Source organism: Leptodactylus fuscus, chromosome 7 (assembly GCF_031893055.1).
Source record: "Leptodactylus fuscus isolate aLepFus1 chromosome 7, aLepFus1.hap2, whole genome shotgun sequence".
Classification (NCBI taxonomy): domain Eukaryota; kingdom Metazoa; phylum Chordata; class Amphibia; order Anura; family Leptodactylidae; genus Leptodactylus; species Leptodactylus fuscus.
The window spans coordinates 131,947,084-131,965,247 of NC_134271.1; the positions used below are offsets into that span (position 1 = coordinate 131,947,084).

Sequence of the window (18,164 nt, forward strand, 5' to 3'; positions counted from 1 at the left end):
TGGAACCTGAAAGAAAACATGTAAAACCTATTAACACTGATCAAAATACATGATTTCACATTAAATTTACAAAATGTTCTGTGCTCAAATCCAACCAAAAACTTCCAAATGGAGTTGGCATACTCGCCCCATGTTTGAGTAGTTCTCCTACACTTCAAAGACATAGACTGTAGAGAATTTAGATTGTGAGGCCTACTCAGGACAGTGAATGGTGAAAATGTCTGTAAAGAGCTGCTGAATATGTTAGGACTATATATAAGAAAGAGAGATAGATAAGATGAATTTATTCCCACTGACTTCCATTTTCAGTGAGAACTGTGAGTCCTCCTAAAGGGTTTTGTTTTCATGACCATATAATATGAATATGTTAAATTTGTAGACAATTAAAAATTAAACATTTTTGCAAATTTAAGTAACTAAAAATGTTACAGAACTTTAGAGATCTGGTGGTGACCGTCGTGTCATAAGTGGTCATCTTGTGTTTGTCATTCGAAGACAACAGACAACAAAAAATGGTCTAGAAGACATGTCCACTCTCCGGGTGCACCAACCTGTTCATTTACCTACGAATACAAAGTTGATTTTCTTGGCACCACAATTGCTCTTCGAAACAAAAAAATAAATCTTCGTATGTTTTTACCCAGTCCTACAAGGATAGGGTAGAAGTGATTTCGATGGTAGTAGACCCTCTTCAAATAAAAATCTCGATATTGCCGAAGTGGTAGGTTCTCTTAAAAGAAAGCATAATAATAATAATAATAATAATAATAATAATACATTATTCATGTATATGAGAAGATCGTAGCTTATTTTAGGGTCATTTTTGAACTCTGGAGAAAAATCCAGAAACTCCTCCAATATATTTCAATTATTTGTAACAATTCAAAAACAGATGACCTGGTATGTATCATTATAACTAATAACTGGAAAAATAGAAATAAAAAAATAAAATTACAATTTAAAATTAAAATTAAAATATATAAATATTTTTATTTTATTTTATTTTAAATATGGCTTTTCACATAACTGAGAAATTTCTGGACTTTATAGAGGCAACAACATGAGCAAAACAGAAAAGACTGTTAAGACATAAAAGACTGTTAAAACTGATATGTTCCACAAAAAAGAAGAAATAAAAGTTGCATTAGTCTATCAATACTTTACATACCGAGCTGAATCTGACGTACCGTTGAAGCTTCATATTACAGAATGCGAATCTAAGTGAAGTGTATTTAAGAAGAAAAACACAAGTAAAGTAATTGATATGTAGTCAATAAGTAATAACAATAAGATAACTGCACTTACCAGACAAAAAATAAGGAAGAGATCAAAGAAAAGCTCGTCCGCAGCACATGTGCTCTTGTCTTCCACACTGGCACAAAGCCTGGATCTCTTCACATCTGACAATATATGTTACATTGGAACACGAAAGGGAATAAATCCCTAAAGGACCAACCAGTCCCAATACAGCTATTACTTTGTGGGATCTCTAGATAATTTGTATACATGTTGTTCTAACATTAACAAAAGGTTTTCTGAGGACACTGAGCATTAATATGACTAATATCACAATTTATTACTACAGTATATCTGCAATGTATAGATGAAATGCAACAATTTTAAAGGGGTTGTCCCACGTCGCATACTTACCCGTCTTCGTTCCTCTAAAATCTTCTGTCTTCCGGCTTTGTCTCGTCATTGGTGGTCGGGGTCACATATGCAAAGCCAAGCGGCGAGATGCCGCCGGCCCTGCGTGCGTGCTCATACACCAGTCTACCCTTCACAATGCAAATACAGACCCGACACCCTGCGAGTCTGTATTAGCATTGTGAAGGGTAGACTGGTGTATGAGCTTGCACGCAGGGCCGGCGGCATCTCGCCGCTTGGCTTTGCATATGTGAACCCCGGAGCGGAACAGCATCGCTTCTGCCGCTGCTGTCTTCATGCAGGGCAGAAGCATAGCGATGTGCCTGTGCCGGCGTCTAACAGTCCCCAGCATCTGCCTATTACAGCGGATGCCGGGGAGTTAGATACCGGCACAGGTGAAGCCAGCAACATCGCTGTGTGCCTGCCCTGCATGAAGACAGCAGCGGCAGAAGTGATGCTGTTATTCCACTCCTCCGCCCCCCCGCCCCGGAATAGCAGCATCGCTTCTGCCGCTGCTGTCTTCATGCAGGGCAGAAGCATAGAGATGTTGCTGGCTTCACCTGTGCCCCAAAGGGTAAACTACCCCCTCTCCCCCAGGCTCACTCCCGTGTACTTAGCCCCTCCTCCCTCCCCCCTGAGAGCAAGCAGACACATCACTTGACTCAGGAGCAGCTAGGTCAGGGCTGTGGCCACAAAAAAATGAATAAAGTGAGATAGCGGCCAAACAAAGCAGTTTTGCTGAAGCAGTGTATTTAGAAAAAGTCTTACATTCACATTTACAAGCAGTATAGATAGGATCTTTGTGATGGGACAACCCCTTTAATGCTTTCTTGTCAAAGGCACACAAGTTAAAAAATAATCAGCCATTCTTTTTTTTTATTTTTATATTATAGAATTTCATCTTTGAATATTTTTGGTTACTTGTGTAGTAACTAGAGATGAGTGAGTAGTGTTCGGTCAAGTAGGTTTTCGATCGAATACTACGGTATTCGAAATACTCGTACTCGATCGAACACTACTAGCTGTTCGAAGTTTAAGGTTCGATGCAGAAACAGCGTTGATTGGCAGAATGCTATACATTCTGCCAATCAACGCTGGTTCTTCTTTTACCTTTAGAAGTCTTCTCCCTGCGCAGCGTCCCCGTGGCGTCTTCCGGCTGGAATTCACTCAGGCTTGGCATCCAGCCTAGGCAGAGCCGACTGTGCATGCGGAGACATGCCCTCGCATGCGCAGTCGGCTCTGCTCAGGCGTCGGGCCAGGCAGAGCCAACCGCGCATGCACAGTCGGCTTTGCCTAGGCCCCGATGCCTAGGCAGAGTGAATTCAAGCCGGAAGACGCCGCGGGGGCGCTGCGCCGGGAGAAGACTTCAAGGAGAATCCAGCCCGACCATCACTCGTGGACTTGGTAAGTATAATGTTATTGAATTTTGCGTACCCCTGAAACGAGCATTTCCCCCCATAGACTATTATGTGGTTCGAAATCTGTTCGAACACTCGAACAGCGTGCGGCTGTTCGAATCGGATTTTGGACCTCGGACATTTTAGTGTTCTCTCATCTCTAGTAGTAACATTTTTAGCGACAAGTGTTCCATCACATATGTTTGCATGAGGATTATGGAATTGAAATGTTATCCTGGCTGGGCATGCAAAGCTGAACTTACTGAACGTTGTAAGGAATAACTGAACACTGTAAGGAACTTGCTTTTCTATCGTAAGGCCGGGGCCCCACACAATTTACAGTAAGGGCAAAGTGGATGGGATTCTAGCAAATCCCATGCCCACTTTGCGGTAAAAATTGCCGTGGGGACATGCCACAATTTCCAAAACCGATGCAGTTTTGGCAATCGCAGCATGTCAATTATACCTACGGAAACACCGGCGGTTTCCCTATAGGTATAATGGAAGCAGAAAGTCCACGGAGGAAAACTCTGCGAACTTTCTGTCTAAAGTGCTTCGGGAAGAAACGCAATGCATTGACATACGCTATGTATAGATATGCTTATTTAAAAACGATTAATGAGAGAGTCCCTTTAAGGTTATTAAAACATAAAAAAAACGATATACATTTGTTCTCACTGTGATCATACTGATCTGTAGCAAAAAGCTAACATACACACGTGGACAAAATTGTTGGTCCTCCTCGTTTAATGAAAGAAAACCCCACACAGGTCACAGAAATAACTTGCATCTGACAAAAGTAATAATAAATAAAAATTCTATAAAAATGAACAAATGAAAGTCAGACTTGCTTTTCGCTTCAAGATAATTTAAAAAAAAATAAACCTCATGACACAGGCCTGGACAGAATGATGGTTCCCTTAACTTAATATTTTGTTGCACAATGTTTTGAGGCAATCACTGCAATCAGATGATTCCTGTAACTGTCAATGAGACTTCTGCACCTCTTAGCAGGTATTTTGGCCCCTCCTCATTAGCAAACTGCTCCAGTTGTCTCGGGTTTGAAGGTTTTTTTTCCAGACGGCATGTTTCAGCTCCTTCCAAAGATGCTCAATAGGATTTAGGTCAGGGCTCATAGAAGGCCACTTCAGAATAGTCCAATGTTTTCCTCTAAGCCATTCTTGGGTGTTTTTAGCTGTGTGTTTTGGGTCATTGTCCTGTTTCAAGACCCATGACTAATTTTTTTTTTTAACTGTTGATCTGCATTGTTACGTTACGTTATTAATGTTTAATTTTAATTCTGTTAAGTCTGTAATCATATTATTTTAATAAATAGAACACAAGAAAATATACTATTTTTTATTTTTATTTTTACCACTCCGAATTTAGGGTGGGAACTCAGCCACAATGCAAATTTCCATCCACTGCGGTTGTGTAGTGATGTCATTTTCTGGGATAAATTATATTATATACCTTTCCACACTGTTATGTGTATCGGTGGATATATTTACATTTTTGCTAATGAATATTAATTTTTAAAGGAATCCAATCATTCAAACTCATTTTTTTTTCTCACTAACATGTTGGAATAGCCTTAAGAAAGGCTATTCTTCTCCTACTTGTCTTCTCCGCGCCACTGCTCGCTTTAAATCCTGTTTTTTTTTTTTGGCATGCAAATGAGTTCTCTCACAGCACTGGGGGCGGGCCGTAGTGTTCAATCAGCACTGGAGGTGTCCCTAATGCTGCGAGAGAACTCTCTCCAGCAGCGCCTGGATAGTGATAAAAACCGGGATTTCAAGCAAACGGTGGTGCGGTGAAGCCATCGAAAGGTAGGAGAAGAATGGCCTTTCTTAAGGCTATTCCGACATGTTAGTAAGAAAAAAATGAGTTTGAATGATAGGATCCCTTTAATATATTCATGCTCCTGGTGGTTTTCGTTTTGTAGCCTGTAATGGTTCACGGACTGGAATCTTTCTCCAAGAACCAAAACATTGAATTTAGGAATAAATCACTGACTTTTTTGCCAGTATTGTAGTGCTACCAGTTTCAGCTTTATTTGTATATACATTGGGAGGTGGGCACATTCCTGCTAGACCTGCGCCCACACGGTATTGCTGTGCTGCTTTGAAGATATATTTTTCTAGATAAATAGATAGAAAGATAGATATGAGATAGATAGACGAGAAATCCAGCTGGGGATCAAGGCCACAGTCCAGCTACTGGAGAGGGGCAGCCAGCAGTGCCACAACATTAAGCAGGGTGCAGGGTACCCCGCTGTCGAGGCCCGAGAACCAGGAACCTATGTTAGAGTGGATAGCAGATATTGTGGACCCGCAACGAGCATGTCTTGTCAACAGTACTGACGAGATACAGTTCCATGTGTCTGTGCCAGCTCACAATCTCCTCCTCCTCCTCCTCCAACACCACCACCATCACCATTAAAAAATAATTAAAAAAAAAACATTAATGTTTTAGGACTCACCCGAAGGGCCTGAAAAATAATGTTTTAGGGCTCACCCCAAGGGCCTGACAAATAATGTTTTAGGGCTCACCCCAAGGGCCTGGAAAATAATTTTTTAGGGCTCACCCCAAGGGCCAAAAACTAAAACTCTGCTTGTTAAAGGATCAATTCACCTCAAGGGCCAAAAACTAAAACACTGCTGGTTAAAGGCTCAACTCACCCAAAGGGCCAAAAAATATGCTGGTTAGAGGCTCAATTCACCCAAAGAGCCAACAACGAAAATACTGCTGGTGCAAGGCTCAACTTACCTCAACTGCCAAAAACACTGCTGGTACAAGGCTCAACTCACCCCAAGGCCAACAACACTGCTGGTAAAAGGCTCAACTCACCCCAAGGGGCCAACAACACTGCTGGTACAAGGCTCAGCTCACCCCAAGAGCCAAAAACTAAAACACTGCTAGTGCAAGGCTCAACTCACACCAAGGGCCAAAAACACTGCTGGTACAAGGCTCAACTCACCCCATGTACCATAAACACTGCTGGTACAAGGCTCAACTCACCCCAAGGGCCAAAAACTAAAACACTGCTGGGGCAAGGCTCAACTCACCCCAAGGGCCAAAAACACTGCTGGTACAAGGCTCAACTCACCCCATGTACCATAAACACTGCTGGTACAAGGCTCAACTCACCCCAAGGGCCAAAAACTAAAACACTGCTGGGGCAAGGCTCAACTCACCCCAAGGGTCAAAAACACTGCTGGCTAAAGGCTCAACTCACCCAAAGGGCCAAAAACTAAAACACTGGGGGCCACACGGTGGCTCAGTGGTTAGCACTGCAGCCTTGCAGCGCTGGAGTCCTGGTGTTCAAATCCCGCCAAGGGCAAAAAACCATCTGCAAGGAGTTTGTATGTTCTCCCCGTGTTTGCATGGATTTCCATCCCATATTCCAAAAAGACATACTGATAGGGAAAAATGTACATTGTGAGCTCTATGTGGGGCTCACAATCTACATTTAAAAAAAAAAAAAAACTAATACACTGCTAGTGCAATGCTCAACTCACCCCAAGGGCCAAAAACACTGCTGGTACAAGGCTCAACTCACCCCATGTACCATAAACACTGCCGGTTAAAGGCTCATCTCACCCAAAGAGCCAAAAACTATGCTGGTTAGAGACTCAATTCACCCAAAGAGCCTAAAACACTACTAGTTAAAGGCTCAACTCACCCAAAGGGCCAAAAAATATGCTGGTTAGAGGCTCAATTCACTCAAAGAGCCAAGAACTAAAATACTGCTGGTGCAAGGCTCAACTTACCCCAAGGGCCAAAAACACTGCTGCTACGAGGCTCAACTCAACCCAAGAGCCAAAAACTAAAACACTGCTGGTGCAAGGTTCAACTCACCCCAAGGGCCAACAACACTGTTGGTAAAAGGCTCAACTCACCCCAAGGGCCAAAAACTAAAACACTGCTGGGGCAAGGCTCAACTCACCTCAAGGGCCAAAACCACTGCTGGTACAAGGCTCAACTCACCCCAAGGGCTATCAATACTGCTGGTTAAGGCACAACTCACCCAATGGGCCAGAAACTAAGCTGGTTAGAGGCTCAATCTACCCAAAGGGCCAAAAACTAAGCTGGTTAGAGTCTCAATACACCCAAAGGGCCAAAAACGATGTTGGTTAGAGGCTCAACTCACCCAAAAGGCCTAACCTTCTGCTGGTTAAAGGCTCAACTCACCCAAAGGGCCTAACATTCTGCTGGTGTAATGCTCAACTCAATTAAAGGTGCAAGGTTTAGATGGCTTCTTTCCAAACTGAGGGTGATTCCTTTCGGTAAGATCTGATGGCTGTGTCCAGCCCTGATTATCCTGGTTGATCTTGTTCAGTAATGAGACCAGCTCAGCATGAGGATCTTCTACGTTAGGTTGTCCATTCCCATTAATGTGCATGAAGACTCGTTCACAGTAAATGTTCTTATTTTTCTCCAATTCAATCTCTGAATGAACTGCTCTGAAAGATGGCCTAGGAACTGCTGCAATGGCAATCACTGGCTTTTCCTGTTCTGGTTCCAAAGAATCTTGTGTCTTACTTGAAGAAGAGACCATCTTAGTCTGACTGCTGGTTGCTTGTGCTGCAGCATGTGGAGTTGGGTCTGTCAGCCTTGTGATGAACTCCTCATTCTGGATCCCATTACTTTCAACAGTCTCTAAAGTCTTTTGTCACTTTGAATTTTGTTCAGTTCCAAAGGACTCTGTGTTTACATTTGGTTCAGTCGCAGCTCCAGGTCATGCCTTGGAAGGCAAGGTTTCCTTTAGTGGCTCCATCTCAGCAGGATGATAATGATGATGATGAAGCTTTGTTAAATCTGGTGTCGGAAGGGAAAGGGGTTTCTGATGTATATCTAAGGTACTGGAGCATGTTGTTTGGACTATTAACACCTGATCAGAACCCTGTAGAGGTAATGTAGAGTCCCATATTAGAGGACCATTACCGCTAGTAGTGGTTGCAGCCAATTCTCCACATTTGCAGTCCTCTAAATAAAAGTTACCCCCAGGACTTGATGCCAAAATGTTATCAATTTCACAATCAAAATCAAGGCCAATGTCTGGGTCCTCAGTCCAATCCACTGCATCAATCCAACACAATGAGAGTGATGGTTCTGGAACCACCATTTTAGGGGCTAACAATTTTAAAGGGGCTAACACTCTGCTGGTGCAAGACTCAACCCACTTGAGGGGCCTAAAATTATGCTGGTAAAAGGCTGAAGTCACCTCAAGGGCCTCAATCTCTGCTGGCAGCTCAGCTTAAGGGCCTCTAACTTAATTTGGAAGGGTTCACTTTAAGGGCCAGAAAAGTATTTTTTGGAGGTTTCATCACATCACACACACACACACAGTGACAGTTAAGGGTGGAGGCTGTTGGATTTGCCATTGCCTATGCCATCTGTGGTTGTCATGGGCAACGTGATTTAAAGGGGCTCTATCACTGGGAAAAGTCATTTTTCAATAATCACATCTTTGCATAGCCTTTAGAAATGCTATTCCACACTTACCTGTAGTACGTAGATTGCCTCAGTGGTTTCTGAATAAGTCAGTTTTTATTCATATGCTAATGAGGTTCCAGCCAGCACAGGAAGTTCCCAGCAGCACTCGTCTCTCCTATTATCTCCTATGTGTCTGCAGACAGGAAGCTGAGTCATCAGCAGCAGCAGCCTGTGCTGTGCTCATAGGAAACAATAGGAGAGGAGTGCACGATGTATTGTGCACCAGTCTAATTAGTATATAAATGTATATGCTATATATATATATATATATATATATATATATATATATACAGTGGGGCAAAAAAGTATTTAGTCAGTCACCAATAGTGCAAGTTCCACCACTTAAAAAGATGAGAGGCGTCTGTAATTTACATCATAGGTAGACCTCAACTATGAGAGACAAAATGAGAAAACAAATCTGGAAAATCACATTGTCTGATTTTGTAAGAATTTATTTGCAAATTATGGTGGAAAATAAGTATTTGGTCACCTACAAACAATCAAGATTTCTGGCTCTCACAGACCTGTAACTTCTTCTTTAAGAGTCTCCTCTTTCCTCCACTCATTACCTGTAGTAATGGCACCTGTTTAAACTTGTTATCACTATAAAAAGACACCTGTGCACACCCTCAAACAGTCAGACTCCAAACTCCACTATGGTGAAGACCAAAGAGCTGTCAAAGGACACCAGAAACAAAATTGTAAAATGTACAAAATAAGAACTATTTTATTTCAAATCAAACAATAAAAATAGGTCTTAATAGAGAAAGACGAACCTTTCAAGATTCTTTTCACATTTTGGTTCGGTGTCTCAAGTCCCTGATTTGTTTCTAACAAGTTTGGTAGGGATTACGCCTTAAATTGACTTAAAACATAGTGTAGAACACAGTCAGGGCTCCTAGGAACCTATCTATCCAATTTGTAGCTCTTTGAAGCAAACACAACTATGTCAAATCAGAAAGTGATGTCATTATATTCTGGGGTCACTTCAGACCCCAGAGTATAATAGATGGAGGCCCAGGGGACATGAAAAAAAAATATTTAGGCTAAGGCCCCACAGGACGTCCAGCAGCAAAAAAGCACTGCGGGAAAAACTGCGGCGACAATGCATCACGGTTCTTCCCGCAGCCCGTTAAACAGGAAGTTCAAGGAGTTTTCCTCTGGAGACTTTGTTACAATTATACCTATGAGGCCTTATACTGATCTTCTTTTACCTTTTTTGGGCCTCCTGGTGGCGTCCAGTGCTCTCCTGGTTACGTTTGGCATTTTTATGTGACATCACCGACTCGGGAGTCATTGCTGAGGCCTATGATGGGGCTATCAGCGGTTAAATGGGCATGCCGAGACTCATGACATTGTGACATTGTGGCCCAATCACAGGCCTCAGCACTGAGCTTGGACTGATGATGTCACAGAAGAGAGCCAGATGTCACCAGGAGAAAGCCGGATGCCGTGAGGAGGCACAAAAGAAGAATCAGAAGATGAGTATAAATGTTTTATTATTTTTTTTTCATCTACCCTAGGCCTGCACCTATTATACTTTGAGGTCTGAATAGACCCCAGAGTATAATGCAGCAGTCACTTTAGTTTGCTCAAGAGAAATTTTTCATTAAAAATCCTAACAATTTGGAATATTTGGAGAAGACCAGCTTGTTACAAACCAATTCTCCTATCTCGGGATCGGGAAAGATCGAATCCCGATTGGTGATCGAGCAAAATTCATGATCGGGATCGGCTGGAAAATGTTCGGAAATCAGATTTTAAAATCGATCCTGAAATCTTAAGATCGGCTCAACCCTAAAAAAGAGGTCCCAAAATATGCACAATATTAAAGCTAAAATATCTGTCGAAAGATCACTCCAAAATACAGACTAATGAATATATAGCCTCAATCCATAAAGTTCTCAGTGTCGAACATCAAGAAGATCAGGGTATCCATGTTTGCATACATTCAGTGCAAGTGAATGAGTGTTTAGTGATAACTTGAGATAAATCTTGTTTTGTAACCGGTTTCCAACCCGATTGGCTCCATTTATATGCCCATAGCAAAAGAGAATTAATATTTAGTAGACCTCAAGTGTTTGGCAGTACACTAGAAAATTGTCCAAAAATTTTTTTCACCCTACGATGAATGGTTGGTGGGTCCTATCGATGACCATGATGAATAACTTGTTGGTAGTTCCTGCTGAAGACAATGGGTTACGTCAATAAAAAGTCATTGTGTAGGGGCTTTAGATGTAGCTGTTGTCGCTATTAGTGTAATTGTTTTACAAACAGACCTTCTATGAACAGTTTCCTAAGAGCTTTTTTCACGTCCTTATTTCTCAGGGCATAGATAATGGGATTCAATGCTGGTGTGATGACCGTGAATAGGATCGCTGTCATCCTGTCTTGCTCTAAGGAATCTTTAGTAGCCGGTTTCAAATAAGTACAAAAAGCAGTTCCGAAATATAAGAGGACCACAGTAAGGTGGGCAGAGCAGGTGGAGAAGGCTTTACTTCTACCTTGCTCTGAACGAATATTCTGGAGATGGGTTGCAATAAATATATAGGAGATGATAATAAGAACAAATGTGCCAAGAGCTACAGAACCTGTCACTATGTTGACCAAGCTCTCGTTGATATGTGTGTCGGTACATGCCAATCTCAAGAGAGGTTTAATATCACAATAAAAGTGAGTTATTTGGTTCATTCTACAGAATGGAAGTCGGGAAGTTAAAATTGTATGGAAAAGTGAGTATAAGAAACCAATAAGCCAGGATGTGAATGCTAGTTCAATACACACTACCCTTGCCATGAGGACGTGGTATCTCAATGGGTTACAAATGGCGACATATCTGTCATAAGACATTGATGCAAGAAGCATGGCTTCAGTGCTTCCTAAGAAATGAAAGATATGAAGCTGGGTAATGCAAGCTTGGAAAGATATTTTCTTGTCCTCCATAAGTAAACCCGACAACATCTTGGGGACTGTTGTAGTTGCGTAGAAGAAGTCCAGAAAAGAGAGATTGCCCAGTAGAAAGTACATTGGCGTGTGAAGGCCATGGTCAGCAATAACCACTGTCACAATGCATAAGTTACCAACAAAGCTTAAGAGGTAGAACATAAGAAAAGTAACAAAGAGGAAAACCTGAAGCTTAGGGAGACTGGTGATTCCTAGAAGAATAAATTCTGTTACAATGGTCTCATTCAACTCTTCCATTGGAATCTGCAAAAAAAAAAACATGTCAAGTTCATTAAATGTTATCTCCACCCAAAAAAAACACAATTTGATCATTACAGATGTAGCCATGTTCGACTTGAATCTGAAGGTCAAGATAAAGTGATTGGCAACTGTTTACTTAACACGTTAAAGGTCATGTTAAATTTGGCTACCGCTGTAATATATACGGCTGTTTGTCCATCACATGACCATGAATATACTATTGCGTCTGGTAGTTAACAGCAAGGGATCCTATTGAATGACAGAAACTGGAGATCTTGAAAACTGCTGAGAATTTATATAGAAAGTATATTACACAATTGTGTAACTTTTCTTTATGCTGAAAAGTTGTTTGGTTGTGAAGATGAAAACTTGATTCAGAATTGTCTTTGTATAATTATCATCATTTTCTCTATTTGTATTGATAGTCGAATTGGTCTTCAAGTAAGATCTTAAAGTGAAACACAAATTCTGAAAGGCAGCCACCCCACTGAAAACGTGTGTGCCCTGATCAAAAAATGTAATATAATAATAATAATTTTTATTTATATTGCGCCAACATATTCCGCAGCGCTGTACAATTTGTAGGGTTCAAATACAGACAGAAAGATACATTACAAAGAAAGTCATTTCACACAATGGGACTGAGGGCCCTGCTCACAAGAGCTTACAATCTATGAGGTAGAGGGGGTGACACAAGAGGTAGCAGGGGCGGCATTGCTTATACAGAGGTCAGACAATTCTGTAATAGAGGTGACTGTCATTACACAAACATAAGACTTTATGAGCCGTTTACAGTCGTGTCCTTTAACATGTGGATGGAGCTTGGACCAATAAAGTTAGTCTGAGATGACATCATATCATGTGGGGAAATGTGGGAGCGGGGACAGAGGAGGGTTAAGGGTTTACGTTAGAAATTGTGATCGGCTTGCCTGAAAAGATGTGTCTTTAGTTTGCATTTGAAACTGTAGAAATTGGGAGTTAATCTGATTGTCTGGGGTAGAGCATTCCAGAGAAGTGGTGCAGCTCGGGAGAAGTCTTGTATACGAGCGTGGGAGGTTCTGATAATAGAGGATGTAAGTGTTAGGTCATTGAGTGAGCGGAGAACACGGGTTGGGCGGTAGACAGAGATGAGGGAGGAAATGTATGGGGGTGCGGCATTATGGAGAGCCTTGTGGATGAGAGTGATAACTTTATATTTTATTCTATAATGAATAGGCAGCCAGTGTAGTGACCGGCACAGACCAGAGGCATCGCTGTAGCGTCTAGCCTGATAGATGAGCCTGGCCGCTGCATTCAGAATAGATTGTAGAGGGAAGAGTTTAGTAAGGGGGAGACCGATTAGTAAGGAGTTACAGTAGTCAAGGCGAGAATGAATCAGAGAGACAATAAGTGTCTTTAGTGTATCTCTGGTGAGGAAAGGGCGTATTCTGGAGATGTTTTTGAGGTGGAGGTGACATGAACGTGCGAGTGATTGAACATGAGGGGTGAAGGAAAGGTCTGCGTCAAACATGACCCCGAGGCAGCGGGCATGCTGCCTAGGAGTTATAGTAAGTCCTGAGACTACAATGGATATATCAAGGACAGATCTATTAGATGGTGATAACAGTAGTAGTTCAGTCTTGGAGAGATTTAGTTTCAGATAGAGTGAGGACATGATATTTCAGACAGCAGAGAGACAGTCACTGGTGTTCTGTATGAGTGCAGGGGTGATGTTACGGGAAGATGTGTATAATTGGGTGTCATCAGCATAAAGATGGTACCTGAAGCCAAATCTGGCAATGGTTTGTCCAATGGGGGCTGTGTAGAGAGAAAAGAGCAGGGGGCCTAGGACCGAGCCCTGAGGAACCCCAACAGCAAGGGAAAGCGGGGAGGAAACAGAGCCCGCGAATGATACACTGAAAGTGCGGTCTAAGAGATAAGAGGAGAACCAGGAGAGCGCAGTGTCATTGAGGCCAACTGAGCAGAGCATAGTGAGGAGGAGTTGATGGTCAACAGTGTCAAAAGCTGCAGAGAGGTCCAGAAGAATAAGAAGAGAGAAGTCACCATTGGATTTAGCCATTAGGAGATCATTGGAGACTTTTGTGAGAGCCGTTTCAGTAGAGTGCAGAGCGTGGAAACCAGATTGTAAGGGGTCAAGCAGAGAGATAGCGAATTAAACGAGAATAGACCAGGCGTTCCAAGAGTTTAGAGATGAGGGGGAGGTTAGAGACAGGTCGACAGTTAGCAGCACAGGATGGGTCCAGGGAGGGTTTTTTCAATAGCGGATCTACTATATGAAAGGATGGAAGTATAATCTTGTCAAACCGAAGGTTCGATATAAGGGTCCGCGACTCACAGCTTGTAAAAACTTTTCTTTTTATTTCATCCTTTTAAAATTTCTGTTTGCCACCATAGGCTGGAGTATACATTTAAACACAAAAAAACATAGTGTAGACAAGGTAGACACTGGACATGGTGAGTTAAAAACCGCTAGAAAACTGAGTTGTGAGTCGCGGACCCTTATATCGAACCTTCGGTTTGACAAGATTATACTTCCATTTATTTACTCCAATGAGTCAAGGAGAATAGGGTCGTGCACCAACAATCATCATTTGAACGACTACAAGGGTGAGCTACTTTATATCTTTTTCTATTTTTGTATTTTTTATATGAAAGGATGTAGGAAGAAATGTAGGATCTACTATATAAAATATTGAGAATTGGGTAGCTCTTAGGTGTGGAGCACAAAGTTGGTAAAAGACACACAGTGAAAATATGTAGTAGCAAAATTCCACAAATAAGTAAAATTCTACAAATAAGCAAAAATTTACAAATAAGCAAAATCCTACAAATAAGCAGAAAACAAAAAAAAAAAAAAAAAAAAGAAAAGAAACAGAAAATATAAAGACGAAACGGCAAACCTTCCTTCAATTCACCCTTTATTTGTGCATTTCGAGAACAGATACACTTCGTATACATCATTGCACAGATTATAATGTTTCCAGGTCGTGCAAAATTTAGGTTTTTGAAATTTACAATAAAGATTCCTTATAGTTCTGTTTCTATCTGCTGAGACAATGAACATAGGTAAATACTGCGTATCGTACATGATAAATGAGAGCGGCGTACTAAGATAAGGAAAGGTCTTCTGGGCTTCAAAAAAGCTGCTTTAGATATTGAATTCTGGCCGTCTATATTGAGAAGACTGCACACCTAGAAGACCATTTGTAATGCAATTTTAGGTGGTCATCTCGAAGAAAGTGAAGAATGTTACATGTAGTCCTAAGAGCAGAAAGGCCGCAATAAAATACAAATACACACAGCAAAAAAAATTCTCATACAGTACATACAGTATACCTGTGTTACATGTGAACGAAATACAGAATTGGTGCATTTGTATTTGTAAATAAGACCTGAATGACTGTACTTACCCAAAGGTAGGAGGTCAAAGAAAGATGTGTCCGCAGCTCATGTATGGACGTGTATTGTGGCCTTCACCTTGGCACAAAGACTAGTTCTCCTCATATTCAGATATTTATGCTCAATTTTTAAAGCTCAAAAGGGAATTATACCCTTAGGGACCAATTACCACTAATACATGTAATGCTTTGTGGGTTCTCTAGATAATTTGTATTTACGTTCTAAAATTAACACCATTATTGATGAAGATTCTCATCGTCATTGTTGACCTTTCTTTCCTTAGCTACAGATAAAAAAAGTCAAGTTAAAGTTTGTCACAACTGAGTATTTAATGTGTTAAGCAATGGTGTAACTGTGTAACTAGGAATGGCTGGGCCCCAAGGTGAACATTTGACATGGCCCCCTGCCCACACACGCATTCCTGCACACACTATTATGCGCCATAGTGGCCCTTACACATACTATGCCCCATAGAGGCCCCTTCATACGGTATTATGCCCCATAGAGACCCCTGTACGCACTATTATGCCCCATAGTGGCCCTTTCACACAATGTATTATGCCCATAGTGGCGCCTACACACAGTATTATGCCCCATAGTGGCCCCTGCACATAGTATTATACCCAATAGTGGCCCCTGCACACAGTATTATGCCCCATAGTGGCCCCTGCACACAGTATTATGCCCGATAGTGGCCCCTGCACACAGTATTATGCTCCATAGTGGCCCCTGCACACAGTATTATACCCCATAGTGGCCCCTGTATACAGTATTATGCCCCATAGTGGCCCCTGCACATAGTATTATACCCCATAGTGGCCCCTGCACACAGTATTATGCCCGATAGTGGCCCCTGCGCACAGTATTATGCCCCATAGTGGCCCCTGCACACAGTATTATGCCCCATAGTGACCCCTGCACACAGTATTATGCTCCATAGTGGTCCCTGCACACAGTATTATGCTCCATAGTGGCCCCTGCACACAGTATTATGCCCCATAGTGGCCCCTGCACATAGTATTATACCCCATAGTGGCCCCTGCACACAGTATTATGCCCGATAGTGGCCCCTGCGCACAGTATTATGCCCCATAGTGGCCCCTGCACACAGTATTATGCTCCATAGTGGCCCCTGCACACAGTATTATGCCCCATAGTGGCCCCTGTATACAGTATTATGCCCCATAGTGGCCCCTGCACATAGTATTATACCCCATAGTGGCCCCTGCACACAGTATTATGCCCGATAGTGGCCCCTGCGCACAGTATTATGCCCCATAGTGGCCCCTGCACACAGTATTATGCCCCATAGTGACCCCTGCACACAGTATTATGCCCCATAGTGACCCCTGCACACAGTATTATGTCCCATTGTGGCCCCTACACACAGTATAATGTCCCATAGTGGCCCTTGCACACAGTATTATGCCCCATAGTGGCCCCTGCACACAGTATTATCCCCATAGTGGCCTCTGCACACAGTATTATGCCCCATAGTGGCCCCTGCACACAGCATTATCCCCCATATTGGCCCCTGCACACAGTATTATCCCCCATAGTGGCCCCTGCACACAGTATTATGCCCCATAGTGGCCCCTGCACACAGTATTATGCCCCTGCATATAGTATTATGCCCCATGGCAATTAAAAAAACAGATGTATGTCAAAATGTTATATCTGAAACAGAGGCTCGTTATAAAAACACCCCCGGAGCCATCAGCAAGGGGGACATGACTTTGGGATGGGGGAACAAATAACTCGTGCAGTCTCTTCTTTGTACAGTAGTTGTGTAGATTTATACAGACTGGTTCATCTTTAGGAGTATATATATGTGTGTATATTTAGCTATAGGAGTATATATATGTGTGTATATTTAGCTATAGGAGTATATAGTGCCTAGTGTGTTACTATAGGGAGGGAGGAGCTTAGGAATAGATGTCACATCCATCTTATTCTCCTCTCTCACCACAAGGACTGGAGGAAAGATGTCTTTTGTATCAGGGAGTATAATACTGGGGTCTATCACCTCACACAACATAAGTGCAACATTCACATTAGACAGCACTACTAGTGTAGTATCATCAACTATACTGTATATACTACAGTATTACCTCAGGATATATACAGTCACAGAGTCCCCTCATGTATTTACCTCATACACTGAGACATGTCTTATATACCATATATACTGCAGTATTACCTCAGGATTTATACAGTCACAGAGTCCCCTCATGTATTTACTTCACACACAGCAGACATATTGTTAGGACAGTGCGGCAGCTGCGGCCAAGGGGGACGGGTCGCAGTCCACTCCTCAGTGGTTGCGTTTTGCTGGCTGTCACATTTTCCTACTTGATACAGACCTGCTTAGCAGGGGTTAACTTACCTTGCAGCAGCAGCAGCAGAGTGTGGTTGGTTGTCTGACTGACTAGGGTGTCGGCCAATGTGCACCCGACGTGGGTTGGTTTGTTGGGACTGCCCTTTCCCTATTTAAGGAGCCAGGTAACTCTGCCCGCTACCCTAGTCTCATTCCAGATCCTCATGTCTGTTGTGTGTGTAAGGGTTCCAGTGTGATTACTCTTTAGCTGGCCTTTGCTAGAATCTACCCCTGAGATCTCTGCAGGGTTTTTGTTTATTTGTTGTTGTTTTTTTTAATAACCCTGCTGACTATAACATGTCAGGATATATACAGTCACAGAATCTCATGTATTTACCTCACACACCGCAAACACGGCTGATATATCATAGAATACTGCTGTTTAATGCAGACTGTTCATGAGTCCTGGGGACTGAGGGTCTCTCCAGTGGTGTAACTAGGAATGGCAGTGCCCAATAGTGAACTTTTGACATGCCCCCACCCCTGAAGACTCTGACCAACCACCCCTGAAGACTCTGACCAACCACCCCTGAAGACTCTGACCAACCGCCCCCAAAGACCCTGTCTGACCGACAAAGCCCTCCCCACCGCATTCCAGCACACAGTATGATGTTCTATAGTGGCCCCTGCACACAGTATTA

The 18,164-nt window shown here is 42.4% G+C and overlaps 1 protein-coding gene across 1 annotated transcript; it reads right to left on the reverse strand.

Moving 5' to 3' along the window:
* Window positions 1-10,796: 10,796 nt before the first annotated feature.
* On the reverse strand, window positions 10,797-11,744 carry LOC142213341 (olfactory receptor 12D1-like). Its single transcript, XM_075281656.1, has one exon. The coding sequence runs from the start codon at window positions 11,742-11,744 to the stop codon at window positions 10,797-10,799; it is 948 nt and encodes a 315-aa protein (XP_075137757.1).
* Window positions 11,745-18,164: the final 6,420 nt, after the last annotated feature.

Bases quoted from the DNA above. Each gene is read 5' to 3' on its own strand.
- LOC142213341 (XM_075281656.1), bottom strand. From the start codon at position 11,744: ATGGAAGAGTTGAATGAGACCATTGTAACAGAATTTATTCTTCTAGGA.